Source organism: Drosophila rhopaloa, unplaced genomic scaffold (genome assembly GCF_018152115.1).
Source record: "Drosophila rhopaloa isolate 14029-0021.01 unplaced genomic scaffold, ASM1815211v1 contig_167, whole genome shotgun sequence".
Lineage (NCBI taxonomy): Eukaryota > Metazoa > Arthropoda > Insecta > Diptera > Drosophilidae > Drosophila > Drosophila rhopaloa.
In genome coordinates this window covers 5,650,534-5,672,532 of record NW_025335047.1, presented here as the reverse complement: position 1 = coordinate 5,672,532, position 21,999 = coordinate 5,650,534, and the positions used below count along the sequence as shown (strand labels likewise).

General features: G+C 43.6%; 4 protein-coding genes and 3 non-coding genes across 10 annotated transcripts; 5 read left to right on the top strand and 2 right to left on the bottom strand.

Moving 5' to 3' along the window:
• Nucleotides 1–392: 392 nt before the first annotated feature.
• LOC108043844 (transketolase-like protein 2) lies at nt 393–4,464 on the bottom strand. The gene is made up of 3 exons (XM_017122656.2): nt 4,133–4,464; nt 817–2,415; nt 393–748 (listed from the first exon to the last, which is right to left on the bottom strand). The coding sequence occupies exons 1-3, from the start codon at nt 4,234–4,236 to the stop codon at nt 571–573; spliced, it is 1,881 nt and encodes a 626-aa protein (XP_016978145.2). The 5' UTR covers nt 4,237–4,464; the 3' UTR covers nt 393–570.
• A 777-nt stretch (nt 4,465–5,241) lies between these two features.
• Trnay-gua lies at nt 5,242–5,336 on the top strand. The gene is made up of 2 exons: nt 5,242–5,278; nt 5,301–5,336. It is a non-coding gene; the product is annotated as a tRNA-Tyr (tRNA).
• Nucleotides 5,337–5,849: 513 nt separating this feature from the next.
• Nucleotides 5,850–5,943, top strand: Trnay-gua. Its single transcript has 2 exons — nt 5,850–5,886; nt 5,908–5,943. It is a non-coding gene; the product is annotated as a tRNA-Tyr (tRNA).
• Nucleotides 5,944–6,310: 367 nt separating this feature from the next.
• On the top strand, nt 6,311–6,403 carry Trnay-gua. The gene is made up of 2 exons: nt 6,311–6,347; nt 6,368–6,403. It is a non-coding gene; the product is annotated as a tRNA-Tyr (tRNA).
• A 612-nt stretch (nt 6,404–7,015) lies between these two features.
• Nucleotides 7,016–10,487, bottom strand: LOC108043845 (peroxisomal N(1)-acetyl-spermine/spermidine oxidase). The gene is made up of 5 exons (XM_017122658.2): nt 9,880–10,487; nt 8,684–9,089; nt 7,849–8,623; nt 7,665–7,785; nt 7,016–7,605 (listed from the first exon to the last, which is right to left on the bottom strand). The coding sequence occupies exons 1-5, from the start codon at nt 10,144–10,146 to the stop codon at nt 7,423–7,425; spliced, it is 1,752 nt and encodes a 583-aa protein (XP_016978147.1). The 5' UTR covers nt 10,147–10,487; the 3' UTR covers nt 7,016–7,422.
• A 256-nt stretch (nt 10,488–10,743) lies between these two features.
• LOC108043847 (Hermansky-Pudlak syndrome 5 protein homolog) lies at nt 10,744–13,985 on the top strand. 2 transcript variants are annotated; one of them, XM_044458685.1, is made up of 4 exons: nt 10,744–10,989; nt 11,066–11,566; nt 11,915–12,763; nt 12,827–13,985. In XM_044458685.1, exons 1-4 carry the CDS (start codon nt 10,906–10,908, stop codon nt 13,805–13,807), a joined length of 2,415 nt encoding a protein of 804 aa, XP_044314620.1. In that variant the 5' UTR covers nt 10,744–10,905; the 3' UTR covers nt 13,808–13,985. The 2 variants fall into 2 exon arrangements, with proteins under 2 accessions (XP_044314620.1, XP_044314619.1); XM_044458684.1 differs by having other exon boundaries at nt 11,915–13,985.
• Nucleotides 13,986–14,228: 243 nt separating this feature from the next.
• LOC108043846 (ATP-dependent RNA helicase bel) lies at nt 14,229–19,883 on the top strand. Of its 3 annotated transcripts, none has more exons than XM_017122659.2 (4): nt 14,229–14,997; nt 16,963–17,329; nt 17,696–19,570; nt 19,650–19,883. In XM_017122659.2, exons 1-4 carry the CDS (start codon nt 14,953–14,955, stop codon nt 19,766–19,768), a joined length of 2,406 nt encoding a protein of 801 aa, XP_016978148.1. In that variant the 5' UTR covers nt 14,229–14,952; the 3' UTR covers nt 19,769–19,883. The 3 variants fall into 3 exon arrangements, with proteins under 3 accessions (XP_016978148.1, XP_016978149.1, XP_016978150.1); XM_017122660.2 differs by having other exon boundaries at nt 14,230–14,997; nt 17,696–19,561; XM_017122661.2 differs by lacking the exons at nt 14,229–14,997; nt 16,963–17,329 and adding an exon at nt 17,517–17,586.
• The last annotated feature ends 2,116 nt before the right edge of the window (nt 19,884–21,999 follow it).

Below are 21,999 nucleotides of genomic sequence, written 5' to 3'. Positions count from 1 at the left end.
TTTACCATTTGATGGTCATTTTATATATTTCTATATACAGAAGAATCCGGTTATAACGACTCCGCTTATAGTGTCCGTCCGGTTATTGCGACGAAAACTCGATGGCTTGGTTGGTCCCCATACATCATACAACCTACATTGCTCCTTTTGGTTAGTGCATCTTCCGGGTATAACGACGTAAAATCGTCAGTCCCTTGAAAGTCGCTATAACCGGATTCTTCTGTATATATATATCCTATAAAAATCAATCTTCGATGCCGTTTAATTTATTGAGGTTAGCCCAAGCCTATTCTCGCCGGAAGTGAATGACACATACTAGCCAAATAACATCCCATCCGGCGTCAAGTGCTCAATGCAGAAAACTAATTCTACATCAACAATATAAAAATGTGTTTTTTTTTCAAATACTTTTATCAAAAAGAATTTATTTTCCTGTTACAGTTTAAATTTATAGTAAATCGACCATCTTAGAGGGGAATGATAAAGGGTCAGAGAAAGTAGGGGAATTCCTGCAGGCGGTAAATGAATTTAGCCAGATGATGACTATGAGTCAGCCGTACGGCTAGCTGCTTAATCCTTGAGGATTTCATTAACAGCGTTGACGACGTGGCGGGCAGAGATGCCGAACATGTCGATGAGGACGGAGGGAGGACCCGAACGTGGCACGGTGGGCACGAACAAGTGCTTGACCACAAAGTTGCGCTCGCCGGCCAGGGCACTCAGCACAGCCTCACCAAGACCTCCCTGCCTGTAAGGGATAAAGAACAAACACAGTTAGCAAAAAAGTATTTCAAAAGAATTGCGGTAAGAACTCACTGGTAGTGATCCTCCACGACGACCACACGTCCTCCGCACTGCTTTCCGTGCTCAATAATCAGCTCGGCATCCAAAGGCTTCACGGTGAAGGGATCAATCACACGGACGGTGATGCAGTTCTTCTCCAGCTGATCGGCGGCTTCCAAGCACTCGTACAAAGTGATACCTGCTCCGATCAGGAGCACCTCGTCGGAGCTCTTCTGGCGCACCACCTTGCCGCGTCCAATGGTGAAAGGTTCCTCATTGTCGTAGATTACGCAGGTGTTGGGACGGGATGTGCGGATAAAGCATACACCCTTGGTATTCGCCGCCAGCTCCACGGCACGCTCCGTGCTCACCGCATCCGAGGGATAGAAGATGGTGCTGCCCGGGATTGTACGGAACATGGCAACATCCTCCAGTCCCATCTGCGAGGGACCATCCTCACCGATGCTGCAGCCGCAGTGGGAGCCCACAAAGTTCACATTCGTCTGCGAGATGGCGCCCATACGGATCTGGTCGAAGGCTCGGGTGAAGAAGGTGGCAAAGGTGGATACAAAGGCCACAGTGCGGCGACGGCAGGCAGCACCAACGGCCACTCCCACCAGATTCTGCTCAGCAATGAAGCACTCGATGTAGCGTTCAGGGTCGAGAGCCTTAAGCTTGTCCGAGAACGTGGAGTTCTTGGTGTCGCCGTCCAGGGCAATCACACGCTGGTTGTTCTTGCCGATCTTGGCCAGAGCTGTTCCATAGGCCAAACGGGTGGCAATGGAATCACCCAACTTGTATGAGGGCGGTGAGCTCAGCTTGACATTGCTGATGTCCACTTCGGGAGCAGCTCCTGTCTTGGAGACTGGCTTGGGGGACAGCTTGACATCTTTGTTGACAATCAGACCCTGCAGATGCTTGACCACCTCGGCGGCCTTGTCTCCCAGCGGCTTGCCGTGCCAGTTGTCCAGATCCTCGATGTTGGGGAAGTCCTTGCCCTTGAACGTCTTGGCAATAATGGCAGTGGGCTTGCTCTTGGTGATGGCAGCGCAATGGAAAGCTTTGGTCAGCTCCTCGACATCGTGACCATCGACAACGACAGCATTGAATCCGAAAGCCTCCAGACGATCCCGGTACACATCCAGTTTGTGCTGCAGGGAAGTGGCCTCCGACTGACCCAGACGGTTCACGTCGAAGATCACGCACAGGTTGTCCAGTTTGTAGTGACCGGCAAAGTGCAGTGACTCCCAGACGGAGCCCTCGGCTGACTCGCCATCGCCCACAACCACGTAAGTACGGTAGTCGGCCTTGTCGTAGTTCTTGCCCACATAGGCCATTCCGGCGCCCACAGCCACACCCTGTCCCAAGGATCCGGTGCCCACATCGATGAAGTTCAGACGGGGCGTCGGGTGACCCTCCAGATCGCTGTCGATCTTGCGCAGGTTGTTCAGATCCTCGATGGGGAAGAGACCGGCCTCAGCCCAGGCGGCGTACAGAATGGGAGCCGCGTGTCCCTTTGACAGGATAAAGCGATCGCTGGAGGGATCGCGCGGGTGCTTCAAGTTCAGACGCAACTGCTGGAAGAACAGCACGGACATGATCTCGGCCAGCGAGGCACATGATGTGGGATGGCTATAACAAGGGCAAATAGAGGGAAAACATTAGATTGTTAAATAAACGTTTTGTATTTCATTCTAGGTTAAGGCAGGTGTTTACTGAACCGCATTAGAAGTCGGCCTTGACGAGAGTCTATGAAATCTGGGGCACAATAGGAAAGTACGACTACAAAATTGGCTTACGTTTATGCAGACACAAATCTGTTACTTTTTTTGAAATTAACTTAAGTCTTTAAGTCTGGAGAAATTCAGTCTCTGTTCTTGTTGAATAAATAAAAATATCTGAAAAGTATCAATATCTGGTGTATCCAATTTCAAAGTATAAATAAGATTCGGTTAATTTCGCAAAATTCTAAGTTCCCATGCGTTCGTTTTTCGATAAATAAGATAAATTCTGAAAGAGAAGTCTGCGAACTGCAGATCTGGCACAACTCCAACCGCAAAAGCACGCAATACCCGGGCAAAAAGGGGGCTCGTCTTACACCCAGGCATATAAATAAACCATATTGTGTACACAACCATTCAATAAACATATGGCGTGATTTGTGCGAGTGTCGCAATTCTAAGCCGGTTTCAACCCTTGCAACTTTTTTGATCCCCAAAACAAATGTCTAAAAAACAAAATTCTTGGGTTACACGATGAGGTTGCATGCACGTGTTCCTAGATAGTTTCAAAGTGCTTCAGGCATATCAAGTACAAATGAAGGTGATACGGAGTGTCAGCAGTGACCCGGCTCGCTTATTTTATCAATTTTCCGGGATTTTCGATCATCATGCGGAGAACACACTTGAGCTGGTCACCTCTAATCGGTCATATCGTTGCCAGTGAGTAACCAAAACCGGCTTATCACGTCGGCAGAGGTCACATTTAAAGCAAATAGAGCAGATCTTATCTTACGCCGTCACAAATGAAAAAAATGAAAAAAATTAATGGAAGCGATAAAAGTGTTTCCCTTATCAGCGTACTCTATTTTTTATTTACTGATGCAGTAACAATTTAGTCGGCTCTATCCGAGATATATGTAATTACATTAAAAGCCATAGGGTCGTAAATCTCAAGTGTAGGGGATCATTCCATTACTATCCCCAACTCTTTTATTCCCGTCGCAAGCTGTGCTTTCCAACACTTTTATATGTACATATGTATGTATGTATAAAAATGCCGCTGTTTGAAATTTGTATGGGCATATATTTATGTGTGTTTATATATCACGCAATGTGTGTTTGTGTGTAATGGCGGCGTCGGCTTTTAAAAAGCAAAACAGAAATTTAAAAGCGTTAAGAAAAAAGTTACATTTTTCAAGGTTGTCCAAGGTCAAAAATATATAAACTCACGTCATTAAAGTGAATGTGGCATATCAGTAAGCACGCAAACACGGCGAAAAATTCGCTAATTCACTAAAACCACTGGAAAACACGTGGCTCGGTAACAAAAACTAATGGGTGGATAGGGCGATATTATTTAAGGAACCGGTCTCCAAACTTTTAAATGTATGTGAAAGTTTAGGTCATTATAAATATTAACATAATTAATGCAATAAAATATTGAAACGAAACAAAAAGTATTAAATCCCTTTAAAAACATTGTCTGCAACGGTCCCTGGAATTGTGGGGTCACCTTTGAAGCAACAAGTGCAAGGTGCACAACTTTTAAAATTCGCTCTCACAAAATATATGCACACTTTGATTTGCTAATGGGTTTATACACATATACATATACACGTTTAGCTTACCCCGATTTGGAGGCCTGGGTGGCGTTGATGGAGTGAATTCGCAGCTTCTGGGCCAGATCTTTCAGATCCTGCACGGTCTTAGCTTCAGGCTTGTGGTACGACATCTTGCGAATGCTTTTTGTATTTACGAAATTCGTGAAAATACGGTTTTTTGTTGTAGTTAGTGGGTCAAAGACACTCGAGAGTTTCGGATTCGTTAGCGAAAGGGTGACGCCTCTAAATTTGCAGTACACAGACAAGAGTTTCGTCGTGATGGCGAAAAAGCTGGAATCAAAGCTATCAACGGACCGCTGCAGCCGGCTTCTGGAAACGAAATGCTCTCGTTGCCGGCGCCGCGGTCGCTTTTACGCTGTGGGGGCTCAATCTTGGGGAGTGCTCGCAATGTCATGTATATGGAGTCGAACCGCTCTGTTCCCGCTCTACTCGTCGGCGCTTGAACGAGATGGATATACGAACGTCAGCTTGGCTCCGCACCCTCTTATCTGGACACACCTGCGGGTACAGAACTAGTAGTGATCATGTCATTGTAAGGAAAAGATAAAATAGTTTTGTACTGTGATAATTCTTACAACCAAAAAACTTAAAAATTAATAAGTTGTAATTTAGAATATTTTTAAAAGCCTTTCTAACACATTTATGTTAACGCTGTCATCAAAAATTATTAGGGAATCAAAAATTATAAATTTGCTTTTTCAGCCAAGAGCATTCTGTTAAAAAAATTATATATGTATAAACAAGAAAATTTTTGAATATAAATATATGTGAATTACTCTTGTGACCAAAAAACTGATCTCTAAAAATTATATGTGGAATTTGCATTTATATTTTCTATTTGTATCTTGCAGATGAACACATAGGATGTATTTTATGTTGTTTTAAGTAAAATTTCCTAATATGTTTAATTCAATTTCTAGGTTTCACATATAAAACACCTTATAAAATCTATTTTCTTGACCCCACTTATAAGTGAACGAGAGAGTTGGAAGAGAGCACTGTGAAGCAACAGTTTGAAATAAGAGTACTTTCAAAGCGCGCTCTTTTGTTTTCTCTTTGTTACTTTCCCCTCCTCGCTCGCGAACAAAAGGCGAATTTGCCGCCAACAATTTCAACCTTCGATAGCTCAGTTGGTAGAGCGGTGGACTGTAGTTGGAAAGCGTGTGCAATAGAAATCCATAGGTCGCTGGTTCAAATCCGGCTCGAAGGATCGGAAGATGTAATTTTTTGTTTTATAGTATTCATAGTTTTATTTTTTTTACTTTTTGTACAGTTTTTTCTGTACATATGGAAAGCCGTTTAAGCGTGTACAGATTAACAAAAATAATATAAAATATTGCTGGGATCGGTCATTAAAAACAAATATAAACCATAATACCCGCCACTTGACCTCAAGTTGGCTAAACTTTTCAATATCAAGAATAAAGATCAAAATGAAATCAATCTTTCAAATTAGATTAAGTTTCATGTGTAAGATAGATAAAAGTTAAGAAAGGAAGATCATCATTGACTTTAGTCTGCATAATCAGTATATGTCCGGGATTCGAAGACGCATTTTACACCATAGCAACTATAAAAAGGTAACAATGGTGCTGCAACAAATAGCACATAGTTAGATATGAACATTAACTATATGCAGAAGAGTAAACACTGTATGTTTTGAAAATCAAACTTATCGTTTTCGCGCATGCAGAAGACTCACATTGGCCGTCAGTAATGTTAACCTTCGATAGCTCAGTTGGTAGAGCGGTGGACTGTAGTTGGAAAAACGTGCAATAGAAATCCATAGGTCGCTGGTTCAAATCCGGCTCGAAGGATCGATTGTTGTAATTTTTTATTTTATTGAAATTAGTATATTTTTTTTTTACTATTAAACAAAGTACACCAACAAATTAATAAAAAAAAAATAAAGTGGTTAAAAATAAAATTGACAACTAAACGAATACCTATTAAATATATACTTAAAACTAAACTAAATTAAACCAAAATTTTGAAAAAAATAATAGCCCACCAACATTCACTATCAGCAACGCAATCAGGGTCTTTAAATGGCCCTGGCTGCAATAAATGGAATGACATTTAAAAACAGACAAATAAATAAACCAATACAATATTCGATGTCGGACCACAGTCCGGTCGTGATTATCCGGATACCCGGTCTAAAACCAGCACCCCAGCACGCCCCCTTCGATAGCTCAGTTGGTAGAGCGGTGGACTGTAGTTGGAAAACATGCAATAGAAATCCATAGGTCGCTGGTTCAAATCCGGCTCGAAGGATTTTTTGTTTTTTTGTTCGTACTCTTAATTATATGTATTATATATCGATATAATACGTAAAATATATATTGTAATATCTATTCTAACTTCTGCATAATTGTATATATAGTTCTTATTGCTACATTACCTTTTCCGTGAATACGAAATTAACGCTCGTAAATATAATTCGTACTAATATATCAAAAGAAATTTAGAACTTTATGTTTCACGATTTTCCAAATAGTGTAAATGATTTTTTGAAATTTGGTTTTGTTTGTCAAGAAACAAACAGCCTATATTGTTGGAACCAATGTAGTATAAGATTTTCAAAATATGGTAGAAGTTAAACAGAATAAATTAGCGTGTTCTTTTATTTATTTTATGCGTACAAGTCGATATCTTTGTCACAAATACAAATAATATGCAGGTCCTATAGTTAAAACGGACTTATGAATATCAACTTTTGCCCTCTGTTTTCTGTCTTAAAGATTCAACTAATGCATAAATTAGTTAGCAAAATAGTCAACGTTAACAATAGTTAGTTTCAAATATACATGTATTGCACTCAGTTGACGCCCTTCTTAATACCAACTTGGTGCAACGCCTGCTACATTAAATACGAATTTATAAAAATAGGCATTATATTTGTATTTATGTTCTTAAGTTTGCTAATCAGTAATTACGTCTAAACAACTTTATGCTTTTGTGCACACTTTTCGTTCAAGTACAGTGAAAGCTGCTGCGAGTGCACGATCTGTTAGAGTTGGCAGCACATTGATCAGCTCAGCTAAATCGTAACGTTTATTTATAGTATTGTACAAGCGGGTTCAAAATAAATTACAAAATAATTGCATCAACAAAATAAAACAAATGCTTACAAGGGATGTACAAAAAATGGGTAAATCGTTTTACGACGTTAGCAAAATAAATTACAATCAAAAAAATTTAATATCACTAGCTAAAAAGCGTTTGAAGAGTGTACAAAAAACGGAAATAAATTATAATACAAAATCGATGAGTGGTCGTTGATTAGCTTAGTCTCAGTCCAGAGCGATGCCCTGTATCCAGGCGCTCAGATCGCTGCCGTCCGACTCCATGATGATTTCGTCTGGCTCCTCGCTAGCCAACAAATGCTGTGCTGCCGTCCGTCCGCTCAAGTAGGCACCGTGTACAGTGGAGTAGAAACTGGAATGGGTGTGCTCTCCTGCAAAGACTATGGCGGGCTACAAAGATATAATAATATCAGTACAATTTCCATGATTAGATATTTTGTAGAACTCACCTTCATGGCCTGGGGCGTGGCATATAGAGGCTGGGCTAGATTTTCTATGTCCTCCTGAGTGGCCCCCACGGGTATCGAGGTGTAGGCTCCGCCGGTAAAGTCCTGGGACTTCCAACTGGTGCTGAAATGGGAAAATAAATCTGTATACCAGATGCTATAAGACTTACTAAACAAGTATGCTTACCACACACACCGCTTCGGCTTGGGAACATATGGGTCCTGAAGAAAACTCCTCAGTATTTCCGTGCACTTTTCCGCCACCTCCTCGTGGCCAAGTGTCTCCATGTACTCCGCCTCCCGTCCGGAGACCCAGCCCAGGAGCAACGTGTCCGTCATCTTGGCAAATGAATAGATTTTCTTGAACCAATTCTTGCTGAGATACTCCTCGCTAGCCAGCTCCTCCTCGGAGCTGTTCATGTCTCGCTTATCGTCGTCCCAAAGCAGCATAATCTCTGATATATCCGCACTGAGGAACGGCCGCTCGTACTCCAAGAAGATTTTGTCAACTGTGCCGAACATGAGATTCTCGATGGACTCCTGTTTGTACTGCGGCAGCACAGGATCGAAAAGAGTGCGATGGGTTCCCTTAAGCACGCCCAGCGGTATGGTGCATATCACATGGGCGGCATGAAACACTCGACCGTCCTCGCAATCCACGCGCACATTGCCTGCAGGATAATCACAATTGCTGCTGGAGTTTGACTCCACGGACCCGCCACGAAGCCCTCCCGTGGGCACTTCCGTCACCGTTCGCTCTGAATCGTCCGAGTGCTCGTCCTCCGAATTCTCGTCAACGGTCTCCAGGCCAGTGAAGGTCTTTTTCCGCTTCCAGTGGATTTTCTTCACCGGGCATTTGGTCAGGATGGCCTGCTTGGGTATTTGAGCGCCCAGCGGGCGCAGGATAGAGCTATAACCAGAAGGCAGCACTATGTTGCCTCCCTGTAGTTCTGTGTAGCTGCCTGAAATGGAGGATATATTTTGATTTGATTGCATAAGCTGGTTTATGGTTTGGTACTAACCGAGTTCGAGGAGATCCACCTCATTCATGTTGTTGCAGCCGGTTATGCAGGTCTCTCTCTTCAGCAGGCAGTTGAAAATGGACTGCTTGAGGCGCTTTTCCTTGGGGTCCTGCACACCACTCAGATAGATCTCAATTTCGTAGTTTATATGCTCGCCCACACTGTGTATATCCGGCGGCGGGCTGTACTGACAGAGGAAGTACTCATCGCAGCGCCTTAAAAAGCAGACGTACGCCTCGTAGATCTCCTGTAGTATGCTGAACGGCACCTGGTGCCCGTCCTCTGTGGTGGCCACCACCTTGTGCGGTTTGGGTACGTTGACCACGCTGACTAGACCATGATGCACGGCCAGCTCGAAGATGGGGTTGCCCAGGACGCCGTGTATCCAATTGGCGCCCAATTCAATCTGCAAAATAAAAGTGAGATAATTTAGAAATGTTGATTAAGTAAATTCGAGTAGAAAAAAATAGATAAATGCCTTACACTTGCCAGTGATAAGGAGATAAAAACTGACCTAGATTGTTTAAATATTTAAGGGGCGTATAATGTGAGAATCACGTTTCTGCGGCTAAGTAAAGAAACTTCAATTACATGGGTATTTAAAGGAAACCCTTGATAAAAATGACTTTCACTAATAAGAATTGTATCAAAATTTATTATTTTATAAATAAGACTACGTGATCGTGGGCCCGCAAGCTCGTGAGTTGATTAGGGCATTGCACTAGATACGTCATCGTTGGCTTAATTCAGAAAAACCCTATCTTATCTGGCCAAATGTTGCCAAAGAAAGTTGTATAACAAATTCCTTGATAAAATACCGCCAAACCGGTGAAAGCTATGGAAATGAACAGAAGAAAAGTCAGTTGTAGAGAGTTCTAAAAGTTAAAAGGCATGCTGGATGCAAATAAAACAATTAATAGGCCTCGAGGAGACATGATCGAATGTTACAAAATAAACTAACAATAGGCGAACCAGGAACAGGAACATATATAAAAATAGCACCAATGAAAAGCGTGAACAGCTGACCGACTGCGCAGTGCTTGGAAAAATCTATAATCAACTTGGGGCGCAGGGCGAAGAATCTGTTACAACATGCTCAAAGTTTTTCCGAACCACAGGTATTCTCTGCAGATCCCATTGGCTTGTATATGAGTTGTTTTGGTTATTGAGATTGGGGGTTATATAACGATAGGTACCTTCTGGTTATTGCTGAGCGGTATGGACACTATGCGTCCGCCCACCCGGCCCCTTGCCTCCAGAATCACGAAATCCTCGCAGCCGTTTTGCAGGAGATGGTTTGCAGCCGATAATCCGGCCACTCCGGCTCCGATGATCACGATCTTCACGTTCGTATTGCCCGCCGAAGTTTGGGGTTGATCCCCGGCTCCAGCAGCCCCAATAGTGGCCATTCCCTCCTCCGTGGGCGAAGGCGCGGGTGTTACGGGCTCCTCCTTGTCGCCCATTGCTACACCTTGTTTTCTTTGTACATATGCGAGTTAGTCGTGTTCCCCCTGGTATTTATTTATATTTTATTTAATGTTTTTCACGCCTCATTTCACTTTTTCTACACTTTTTCGCTAGCGAGTCGAGCGACTGTTTTGACGTTTATTTGACAGCAGATGTTGCGGTTGGGGGGAGGTATCGGCGAACAGCTGCTTGGCTGGGAGATTTATTTATGTTTTTGGGTTAAAAACATTGCTTATAAACGGGTTTACTTTATATTTGGGAAGATTCTAAGTAATTGACTTTTAAAACAGCATTTTATTTAAAGTTTTTTTAAAAACTTAATTAACAGCTGTTGGTGAGGGCGTTGCCATACCTAATATTGCAAAGGTAAACAAGGAAACTGTCAGTTTACAACACTGAAAATATATATATTTTTTTTAGATATTATTACAAAATATTTTTCTTTTAAAAATAGTAAAATTTAAATATTAAATACTTCATTCCACTGGATATCAAAGTTTTAATTTAATTTTTAAATACATAGAAACATTTTTTTAATCACTTAATTCGATAATACATCCACTTGCTATCGACCACCTGCCAGCGCTAGCAAAGCTGCCAGATTGTTCGAACGACCCGTGTACACAAATTGCTTGCTGATAAAAACACAATTTGTGTAATTAATTGCTTGTTATTTTTAAAATAATCACTTAATCCCGATGAAAGAGAAAGATATGTGATTGGCAAGCGCTTTGGTAAAATAAAACACCCTAAAGATGGCCGACGCTTACTGCCTGACGAACTTTATTGATTTTTCGCTGTCGCTGTCGCTGCCGCTGAAACACCACAATCGCATCAAGGTGAGCAATCCCAGCCAATCTCACCTGTAATTTGATAGCAAGCCACCCACTGATATATACCCTCATCTCCCCGCAGTACACATGCTTCGACATCTCCGACAGCTATATCATTTTCGGGGCCTCATCTGGATCACTGTACCTGTTCAATCGGAACGGCAAATTCCTGCATTTGATACCCAACAAACATGGAGCGATCACCAGTCTCAGCATTTCGGCGAATAGCAAATATGTGGCTTTTGCGACGCAACGATCGCTGATCTGCGTGTACGCTGTGAATTTGTCCGCTCAGGCGACACCGCAGGTGATATTCACGCATCTGGACCAGTCGGTCCAGGTGAGCTGCATCCACTGGACGCAGGACGAGAAGCAGTTCTACTATGGCGACTCCCGCGGACAGGTCAGCCTAGTTCTGCTCTCATCTTTCATCGGCCACAGCCTGCTGCTCAACATGACCGTGCATCCGCTACTCTACCTGGACTCCCCCATCGTCCAGATCGACGACTTCGAGTCCCTGTTGCTGGTCTCGAACTGCACCAAGTGCATTCTCTGCAACACGGAGTATGAGGAATACAAGCAGGTGAGCCCTTGTTTTTAAAGGGATCAATTATCATTCTTTCGTTTGTTTACATACCAAGGAAGTCTGCGAATTCTTTAGCACAGTTCAAAGTTAATCAAACTCCAAACCGGAATTCTTAAAAATTAGATTTTAACATTGTTCTTGGGTCAATCTTGATTTTTTAATTAAGAAACAATACCCAAGCAGCAACCACTTTGTAATCTTAACTGAACTTGATTAATCTATTTTGCTTGCTTATATGAATGAGTTTATTTGAGCTGTATAATATAAATTGCATTAACTAGATCATGCTCTTATTAATAAATAGGCTGTGATTCCTGCATTTTAATCATTTTCTGATCTTTTCAGATTGGAAACCGCCCGCGTGATGGCGCCTTCGGAGCCTGCTTCTTCGTTTCGCCGCAGGAATCTTTGCAGCCGTCTCGCATTTACTGCGCCAGACCTGGTAGCCGCGTTTGGGAGGTGGACTTTGAGGGCGAGGTGATACAGACACACCAATTTAAGGCTGCCCTGGCCACAGCTCCTGCGAGAATACAACGGCCTGGTAGCGGCACCGATGAACTGGACGCCAATGCCGAGCTGCTGGACTATCAGCCGCAAAACCTGCAGTTCGCCAAAGTGCAAAGGCTAAACGAGGACTTCCTGCTGGCCTTTACAGAGCTGGGATTGTATGTCTTTGATGTGCGGCGCTCAGCGGTGGTGCTGTGGAGCAATCAGTTCGAGAGAATCGCCGATTGCCGCTCCTCGGGATCGGAGATTTTTGTTTTTACCCAGTCCGGTGCACTCTATAGTGTCCAACTGCAGACACTGCAATCGCACGCCGTTTCCCTTATACAGCAATCCAAATTGCTGCCCTGCGCAAATCTACTACGCCAACATGTGCGATATTTTGCAGACAAGGCTCGCGAAGATTACGAGCTGAAGCAACTGAATCCCCTAAAGCAGCTGCTTATCGAACGACAGGAGTACGAACTGCTGAATGATATATCCGTGATTTTCGATGCCATAACCCAGTGCACGGGCAGTGCTTTGGATACGCAAAGTTCGGGTGGCAGCTCGGCCACCACTGAACGCAGTTTGAGCGGAGGAAGTGCAGCGAAAGCGCCACCGAAAGGAGTATATGTTTTGGAGAATGCCTTTTGCGACAACCTGAAGCAGCCGCTTAAGTCTGGACACTTCAAGGATGCCCTGTTGACGGTAACTGGTAAATTCGGAAAGAACATCATAAAGTACAAGTTCAATATTTTCGCCGAAGAGCAGCAGCAGTTGGTCAGAGAACTAATCCCGGCCAGTGAGCGTTCATTGCCCTTCAAGGACATCAAGGCGCGCTACGAGTCGGGAGCGGAGGATCAGGAGGAGGAGATTGTGAGCCGTTGCAGAAGGCCGGCTCCACAGGCTCCGCACATTAGTCCCGAAGAGAAGACCCTTTACAATCTTTACCTGATCGCCAAGAGCGCCAAGTTTAGCCGGACACAGTGCGTCGATCGCTACCGAGCGGTGTTCGATGAATATGCAGCGGGGGAGCTGGTCAATCTGCTCGAGAAATTGGCCCAAGTAATGGTGGAGCACGGCGATACACCGGATCAAGCGAAACGCAACTGCTACGAGATGTACTTCGATTACCTGGATCCGGAGCTAATCTGGGAAGTGGACGATGCCACGCGGGATCACATAGCTGCGGGCTTTGTGCTGCTAAATGCGCCCGAAAGTGCGGAAGTTGTTAAGTGTGAGCATTGCTCCTTTCCACTCCGTTTCGATACATCCTGTCAGTATCATGAACTAGGAGCGGTGCTCCTGCGATATTTCTGGTCCCGCGGCGAGCAACTCAAGTGCTTCGATGTGGTGCAGTCTGTTCCGGCTCTACTAGATGTCTTAGCTAAATTCTACCTGGCCGAGCAGAATCTCACCAAGGTGGTGGCCATCGTCCTCAACTACGGACTGCCGGAGCTTCTTGCGGACGTGGGCAAACAACTGAGCGTCGGGGCTTGGGGCCGCTGCTTTGAGCAGTTCGTGGAACTCCAACGGGGACGACTTGTGTGCGCCAACTGTGAATGCATCTCTGGTGTGGAACAGGAGCAGCTGGGCCGTCACTTCTTCTACAACTGGAACTGCTTCCTCAACATCGCACTGGATCACATGGCTGCCAGAGACACGCTGGCGTTGATCTTCAAATGGAGTTCGTACATTCCAAACGACGCTATCGATCGGGAGTTCTACTCCCGCTGCCTCCTCAAGGGCTAATCGATGGGACATTACTAAATATATACGATACTATATAGCCATATTTATTGTTCCACTATGTAATCTCAAGCTAAGGCCAATACCAAAAGCATTTATTCTATATAAACATGTACACCCACAATATGTATATTATAAATACGAAAGTGCATGAATATATTCGAGAAGATTTGACCTGTAATCAATTTTTGTTTAGGAATCTAGCGTCTAAATCAGATCTGCCACAAAGAGGAGATTTCTGTTTTGTATTGTATTTTGTAGCAAACTAATTTTAACCATCTGTAAGTTATCTGCTTTGAGTGAGCCCTGCATTTAAGATCTAAAGTGTAATGCAAATTCCCTTGCTTTATGCTTCAAATTGAAAAATGGGGAAAGCGACTGACGCTTGGTAAACCAACTACACCTAAACATAAACACAACAATTTTTGGCCAAATTGATACAAAATTTCAACTGCCCAGCCTTATTTCTCTTCCATTTCAAAAAATAAACAGCCTAGAAGAGATCGACGCCCTGAAAAAGCGAAAGCAAACAAATTACAATTTGAATTCGATAGTCCGCGAGGTTAGCGCAGCGATCTGGCAACGCCCAATATTTGAGGACGAATATTTCAGGGTGGAGTCCATGCTAGCTTGCCGGCGCCCGAAACCCAGGGCTGAGTCTTTGATTTTTTCCAGTGCACTTATCGATTCTTCATCGATATATAAATTTTCACAACCCTAATTTTTAGACACGCGTCTGAAAGCGGAAAAAAACGTGAACTCGTCGGAAAAGCAGCATTTTTCAAGCCCATAGCGCTTGTAATTGTAATTGTTGGCACAAGCAGGCCAGCTGAATCCGATACTGAAACGTCTCAGTTTCAAGCCGAACAAAGGAATTCTGTGCGAAGAAAAAAAGAACTGAAAAAGTACAGAACAGACCCCTAAAATTTCACACGAGAACGCAGTAGCTTGTGGAACGTAAGAAGTTTTGTCGGAAAAACTAAGGAAAAACGTATAGACACCAAGTGCAACACCAACACAACGATCGTATACATTTTTTTGTCGCAAATTGCAAGTGTGCACCCCGAAAAAAAAAACCGAAGCGTAACCATTGCAAAATTTTCCTAAACGGAAAGCAAGAAAAAAAAAGCAACTGATTGGAGGATAATATGAGTAATGCTATTAACCAAAATGGCACAGGTCTAGAGCAGCAAGTAAGTAGAGTTATCATAGTGAAAATAAATACTACATATATATAGGAAAAATACATATATACAGTGAATGAGTGCGTGTGTGTGAGTGATGCTCATGCGGCTATTGGAAAAAGTTCGGCTAGAAATTTATTGATTTCATAACACACTAATGTCTCTATCGCTCTTTTACAACGGTGAATCGGGTTCGTGTGGATTAAGTTTGTATGCGTGCGTCTGGGTTCTTCTTCGTCATTCCAATTTGTAATTTCTTTTGTATAATTTTTGCTCGCTTGCCTCCAATTTGACATGTATATTATATACATATGAAAGTTTCCACTCGGCCTCCCATGTTTATGTGTGTGTGCGAGCAGTGCCGCTGTTCTAAGGCTGACCGTGTGTGTGTGTCATAACTCACTCTCTCTCTCGCTTGCGCGCACATGTGGAAGATGTTGACAAACAGGGTTGCCAGGGGTGGCGATCTGGTGATTAATTTCAAGGGTGATTTGGCAAAAAAAAAATTCATTTAAACGAATTTTATTAATGGTTTTTGGGTCTGAAAGTAAAACCCACTAGACGAAAGTGTGTATCTTACTGTGCATTTAGTTATAATTGAGATTTTGTAAATTCCATATTATTTAAAAAAATTGAATATATCATTTTGTATATTACACATGTTATTACGTTTCTTATTTAATTATTATAGTTAAGATAACCTGTTTTGGATTTGACTGTATACATATTCTAAATATAATATTTGTTCATATGGTTTATTAACCCTTTATAGTCCAAGGTCGACCAAGTTTAGTGAACTTTCTAGAATAACTATTTTGGGAGGGAAACGATTTTTCTAACTTTTTTGTAAAAGTTTTTGCGTGAAATTAAATCAACTTTCCCATTTCAATTACATATGTTCGTGTGTTAGCATGTGGGACGGTCAGTATCAAATGGTATTTTGGGATTCCCCGAATTAGGCTTCAGGGAAATTTTCTGAGTAATCGACTGGTGATCGTTTTGATTTCCTGGATAAAAACATGTAAATTGGATTACCGACACATTAAATTATTAAATGGTAAATTAGTTGAAATCGATACTGATCGCTAAACATAAATAATTTGTTAGTTACCCTAAAAAAAAAACGATTTATTCGTGAAGAGTTCTTTGAACGAAATCCACATTGTTTTCATTTGCGTTCCACAACCGGGCTTAGTGTTCTACCACTACGTCTGCGATTTATTTAGCAGTGTGTGGGTGGCTCGTTCACGTGTTGTTTTTGTTGTGTTGCTAGGCGGCCCCTCTTTGTGTAATAAGCTGCTAGTGAGTGCAAGGGAGACGGTCACAAACGGAGAGCGGCCCGCTACTGACGAACGGAATACGAAATTCAAATTCAAAGCTTTAAACTAGTTGCGCCTCTCTCTTGTATTTATTCCAGAGATTTGCACGTATGTATGTATATACGTATACACGTTGCACTGGAAAGAGGAAGCGGTAAATAGCACATGTTGCTAAGCTAGAACGGTGAAGTTTTAGATTGTTTGGAGTACATTTCGAATGGGGAATCTGAAACCAATCCGTTGAACTTGAACACTCTGCTGCACTTGCATTTGAATGTGGTGATTAACAGCTGCGAGAAAATAATAGCAACGTAATATCTATCGCTACTTCAACAAAAAAATGTAGCCTATCGTTACTGTAATATTTTACAAACGGCTTTGCGGAAAGGCTGTTTTTAAAACATTGTTATTGTTAGTTATTACATATGTGACTTTAATTCTTATCATTAATGCACTTTGTTCTATCCATACGAATTGATTTTAAATAAGAAATACAAAGGTTTAAGCTGTTGATTCGTAATCAGTATATATTATAGTTACTGTAAAATCTACATAACAGAATGGGGGAAGACAAATTTTTAAAGAATGTATTGGTTAAATTTTTTAAAATTTTATTTTGACCAAGACTCATACATTTTCTTTATCCACTTTGCAGGTTGCTGGTCTGGACTTGAATGGCGGCTCTGCTGAATACAGCGGCCCCATAACAAGCAAGACTTCCACTAACTCGGTCACCGGTGGTGTGTATGTGCCCCCGCATCTTCGTGGTGGTGGTGGCAATAACAACGCAGCGGACGCAGAGAGCCAGGGCCAAGGACAAGGCCAGGGCTTCGACTCGAGAGCCGGGAATCCGCGCCAGGACAGCAGGGACCCGCAGCAGCCGCGCGGAGGTGAATACCGCAGAGGCGGCGGCGGCGGAAGTCGCGGCTTTAATCGCCAGAGCGGCGACTACGGCAGTTTCGGAAGCGGTGGCGGCGGCGGCGGTGGACGACGTGGAGGTCGCTACGAGGACAACTACAACGGTGGGTTAAATATATTATATTATAGTGCCTCAGGGAAATAAGACCAGCTTAGGAAACTGATATTCGCCTAGATCATCTACAAATATGACCCTATTCTGTAAACTCTAAACATTTTCTTTTTTCAAACTTGTAGTATATTTTGAAACAGTTGTTCTTCCTTTTCTCTGTCAATCACACATATACTTAAATAAGGCTTAAACAAATGTTTCAATACACTAAAAACTCAAACAAAAAAATACATAGTATAGACAAATGGAGTAAAGTTGCAATTTTTTCTTCTGACTATCTTGATTCGATTTCCATTGTTACCTATAATTAAATATCTGAGCTAGTATATTAAAACTTAATTTCCTGAATTTCCTGCAGGTGGTGAATTTGACTCGCGTCGCGGCGGTGACTGGAATCGCAGCGGAGGTGGAGGAGGCCGCGGCTTTGGACGTGGACCCTCGTACCGCGGAGGTGGCGGTGGAAGCGGAAACGCGCTCAACGAGCAGACTGGCGAGGAAGGCCAGGCACAGCAGCCGCAGCAGCCACGCAATGATCGCTGGCAGGAGCCCGAGCGTCCGGCCGGATTTGAAGGCGGCGAGGGTGGACAACCCAGCGGCGGCAACAGAAGCTTCAACAACCGCGGCGAGCGCGGAGGCGGCGGCGGCGGAGGCTACAACAGCCGCTGGAAGGAAGGCGGCGGCGGCAACGTCGACTACACAAAGTTGGGCGCCCGAGACGAGCGCCTGGAGGTGGAGCTGTTCGGCGTGGGCAATACGGGAATCAATTTTGACAAATACGAGGATATACCCGTGGAGGCGACGGGCCAGAATGTGCCCCCGAACATCACATCGTTCGATGATGTGCAGCTGACGGAGATCATCCGCAACAACGTGGCCTTAGCACGTTATGACAAACCGACACCGGTGCAGAAGCACGCTATTCCGATCATCATCAACGGCCGGGATTTAATGGCCTGTGCCCAGACCGGATCCGGCAAGACGGCCGCCTTCCTGGTGCCGATTCTTAACCAGATGTACGAGCATGGACACTCGGCTCCGCCTCAGAGCAACCGGCAGTACAGCCGACGCAAACAGTATCCGCTGGGTCTGGTGCTGGCACCAACCCGCGAGCTTGCCACCCAGATCTTCGAGGAGGCCAAGAAGTTCGCCTACCGCTCCCGGATGCGTCCGGCTGTGCTGTACGGAGGTAACAATACCAGCGAGCAGATGCGCGAGTTGGACCGCGGTTGCCACTTGATTGTGGCCACACCCGGTCGCCTGGAGGATATGATCACGCGCGGCAAGGTGGGACTGGAGAACATTCGTTTCCTGGTCTTGGACGAGGCGGATCGTATGTTGGACATGGGTTTCGAGCCACAGATCCGTCGCATCGTCGAGCAGCTAAACATGCCGCCAACCGGACAGCGCCAGACGCTTATGTTCTCGGCCACATTCCCAAAACAGATCCAAGAGTTGGCCAGCGATTTCCTGAGCAATTACATTTTCTTGGCCGTGGGTCGCGTGGGCTCTACCTCTGAGAATATTACGCAGACGATCCTCTGGGTCTACGAGCCCGATAAGCGCTCGTATCTCCTGGATCTACTGTCGTCCATTCGCGATGGCCCTGAGTACAGCAAGGACAGCCTGACGCTGATCTTTGTGGAGACTAAGAAGGGTGCAGATTCGCTGGAGGAGTTCCTGTACCAGTGCAATCATCCCGTAACCAGCATCCACGGAGATCGCACCCAGAAGGAGCGGGAGGAGGCGCTGCGCTGTTTCCGATCGGGCGACTGCCCCATCCTGGTGGCCACTGCTGTGGCCGCCCGAGGTCTGGACATTCCGCACGTGAAGCACGTCATCAACTTTGACCTGCCCTCAGATGTGGAGGAGTATGTCCATCGTATCGGACGTACTGGCCGCATGGGTAATCTCGGTGTGGCCACCTCCTTCTTCAACGAAAAGAACCGCAACATTTGCTCCGATCTGCTGGAGCTGCTGATCGAAACGAAGCAGGAGATCCCCAACTTCATGGAGGACATGAGCTCGGATCGCGGCCATGGCGGAGCCAAGCGGGCTGGACGAGGTGGTGGCGGGCGTTATGGAGGCGGCTTCGGCTCTCGGGATTACCGTCAAAGTTCTGGTGGCGGTGGAGGTGGTGGTGGACGCAGTGGACCCCCACCACGCAGCAGTGGCTCTGGAGCTGGAGGCGGCGGTGGCAGCTACCGCAGCAACGGAAACTCATACGGTAAGTTCGGTGAGTGTGGAACCATCCATCATCATAAGCTCCCAGTTTTTGAAAGGGATACTAAACAGAGCTGTTTTCTTGTTTTTAGGTGGCAACTCAGGCGGTGGTGGATACTTTGGCGGTGGCGCCGGAGGTGGCTCCTATGGCGGCTCCTACGGTGGCAGTGCCGCGCAATCGGGCAACGCACCCGATTGGTGGGGTCAATGAGCAAGGCCTCAGCTTCAGGCAAAGGTCCTGGGCCAGCAGCAGCAACATCAGCAGTCGCATCGTAGCCACTTTCGCAACTAACCAAACGGAGAAAAAACAAAGTCGATAACAACTATATTTATATGTGCACACACGTATACTATATAGGAACAGCAAATGTGAAAGAGAAACTGTCTGTGCGCAGCGCAACACAAAACACGAAAATACAGAAAAGATACACAGATGCACCCTCCACCCTCGTTTAGCAATTTACTCCTCTCTCACAACCTTAAAACCAGGAGCCGCATTAATAATAAATTGTGCAAATCCATCGCGAAAGTATATTACATTCATGTATAGCCAGTCCAAAAACCCCAGGCCCTATCCTCATCTTCCACCCCCATCTTTATATTTTATTGAATCGATGCGTATAGTTGAAGGATATGCAAACATACATATTACAAATATGCTAAACAACCACAAATATTAAGAATATTTAAGCAACTGATACAATTTTTGAATTTTTGTCCATAAGTTACACTTCTCACACATCATTTTTCTTGGAATTCTTAAAATACAATTATATATAGACATATATACGGTCGAAATCGGATCAAGACGATGAATGCGCAAATCCTTGAACTTTAATTGATGATTTTAAACGAAGAAAACATAAAAATAGTAATGATATATTTAAAGAAATATATAAATCGAGATATAATGTACTATATGAACGAGAAAACAACAAACAAAAAATAATTAAAAAACAAAGTTTGCTAAACTTAAAATTAATAATTTAGCAAATGAAAAAAAGAGCTTGCCTTGTTTTGTTCAGCTTGATTTTAAGCTAACGGGTTGGATAGTTTAATGGGAAACGCCTAAGATTTTTATAATATTAATTAATAGGTTCTCATTTGCTAAATGTTTGATAAGTAATTTGTCAAAAAAGATTTTAGCTTGTCGAAAAAGTATATTACTTGTTATCTTTTCACGCCCCTAGCACTTACACATTCGAATACCGGGTGTATTTCGTTCGATTAAGATTTATTTACTTAATGTTATCAGCTTATAAATTAACCCCACTGATAAGAATTGGCAAGTTACTTTTTATACCCTTGCAGAGGGTATTATAATTTTGGTCAAAAGTGTGCAACGCAGTGAAGGAGACATCTCCGACCCTATAAAGTATATAAATTCTTGATCAGGATCACCTCCTGAGTTGATATAAGCATGTCCGTCTGTCCGTCTGTCTGTCCGTCTGTCTGTCCGTCTGTCTGTCCGTCTGTCTGTCCGTCTGTCGTCCGTCTGTCTGTCCGTCTGTCTGTTTCTACGCGAACTAGCTCTCATTTTTAAAGATATCGAATTGAAACTTTGCACACATCCTTCTTTCCTTTGCACGCAGTATATAAGTCGGAACGGCCGGGATCGGCCGACTATATCCTATAGCTGCCATATAACTGAACGATCGGAAATGCCATAAGTTTGGTATTTGTAAAGTTAGGAAGTTGAGATTTTCTATGGGTTTTATATTTGGCCAATCAATCTGACTTACCAAATTTCATAAGGATCGGCCGACTATATCCTATAGCTGCCATATAACTGAACGATCGGAAATACCATAACTTTGGTGGTTGTAAGGTTAGGAAGTTGCGATTTTCTATGGGTTTTATATTTGGCCAATTAATCCGACCTACCAAATTTCATAAGGATTGGCCGACTATATCTTATAGCTGCCATATAACTGATTGATCGGGAATGCCATAACTTTGGTGTTTGTTAAGTTAGAAAGTTGGGATTTTCTATGGGTTTTATATTTGGCCAATTAATCCGACCTACCAAATTTCATAAGGATCGGCCGACTATATCTTATAGCTGCCATATAACTGATTGATCGGAAATGCCATAACTTTGGTGTTTGTTAAGTTAGAAAGTTGGGATTTTCTATGGGTTTTATATTTGGCCAATCAATCCGACGTACCAAATTTCATAAGGATCGGCCGACTATATCTTATAGCTGCCATATAACTGATTGATCGGAAATGCCATAACTTTGGTGTTTGTAAAGTTAGGAAGTTGGGATTTTCTATGGGTTTTATTTTTGCCTAATCAATCCGACATATCAAATTTCATAAGGATCGGCCGACTATATTCTATAACTGCCATATAAGTGAACGATTGGAAATGCCATAACTTTGGTGTTTTTAAAGTTAGGAAGTTGGGATTTTTTATGAGTATTAAGAATGCATTATGAA

What these genes read in the sequence shown, in the direction of transcription:
- LOC108043844 (XM_017122656.2), bottom strand. Translation starts at nt 4,236, where the DNA reads ATGTCGTACCACAAGCCTGAAGCTAAGACCGTGCAGGATCTGAAAGAT. An exon ending in ACCCAGGCCTCCAAATCGGG is followed by an intron (nt 2,416 to 4,132) that starts GTAAGCTAAACG and finishes CCCTTGTTATAG; the next exon opens with CCATCCCACATCATGTGCCT. An exon ending in GTCGTGGAGGATCACTACCA is followed by an intron (nt 749 to 816) that starts GTGAGTTCTTAC and finishes TATCCCTTACAG; the next exon opens with GCAGGGAGGTCTTGGTGAGG.
- LOC108043845 (XM_017122658.2), bottom strand. Translation starts at nt 10,146, where the DNA reads ATGGGCGACAAGGAGGAGCCCGTAACACCCGCGCCTTCGCCCACGGAG. An exon ending in CGCTCAGCAATAACCAGAAG is followed by an intron (nt 9,090 to 9,879) that starts GTACCTATCGTT and finishes TTTATTTTGCAG; the next exon opens with ATTGAATTGGGCGCCAATTG. An exon ending in CCACGCCCCAGGCCATGAAG is followed by an intron (nt 7,606 to 7,664) that starts GTGAGTTCTACA and finishes ATATCTTTGTAG; the next exon opens with CCCGCCATAGTCTTTGCAGG.
- LOC108043847 (XM_044458684.1), top strand. Translation starts at nt 10,906, where the DNA reads ATGGCCGACGCTTACTGCCTGACGAACTTTATTGATTTTTCGCTGTCG. An exon ending in AACACCACAATCGCATCAAG is followed by an intron (nt 10,990 to 11,065) that starts GTGAGCAATCCC and finishes ATCTCCCCGCAG; the next exon opens with TACACATGCTTCGACATCTC. An exon ending in AGTATGAGGAATACAAGCAG is followed by an intron (nt 11,567 to 11,914) that starts GTGAGCCCTTGT and finishes TGATCTTTTCAG; the next exon opens with ATTGGAAACCGCCCGCGTGA.
- LOC108043846 (XM_017122659.2), top strand. Translation starts at nt 14,953, where the DNA reads ATGAGTAATGCTATTAACCAAAATGGCACAGGTCTAGAGCAGCAA. An exon ending in GCACAGGTCTAGAGCAGCAA is followed by an intron (nt 14,998 to 16,962) that starts GTAAGTAGAGTT and finishes TCCACTTTGCAG; the next exon opens with GTTGCTGGTCTGGACTTGAA. An exon ending in AAACTCATACGGTAAGTTCG is followed by an intron (nt 19,571 to 19,649) that starts GTGAGTGTGGAA and finishes TCTTGTTTTTAG; the next exon opens with GTGGCAACTCAGGCGGTGGT.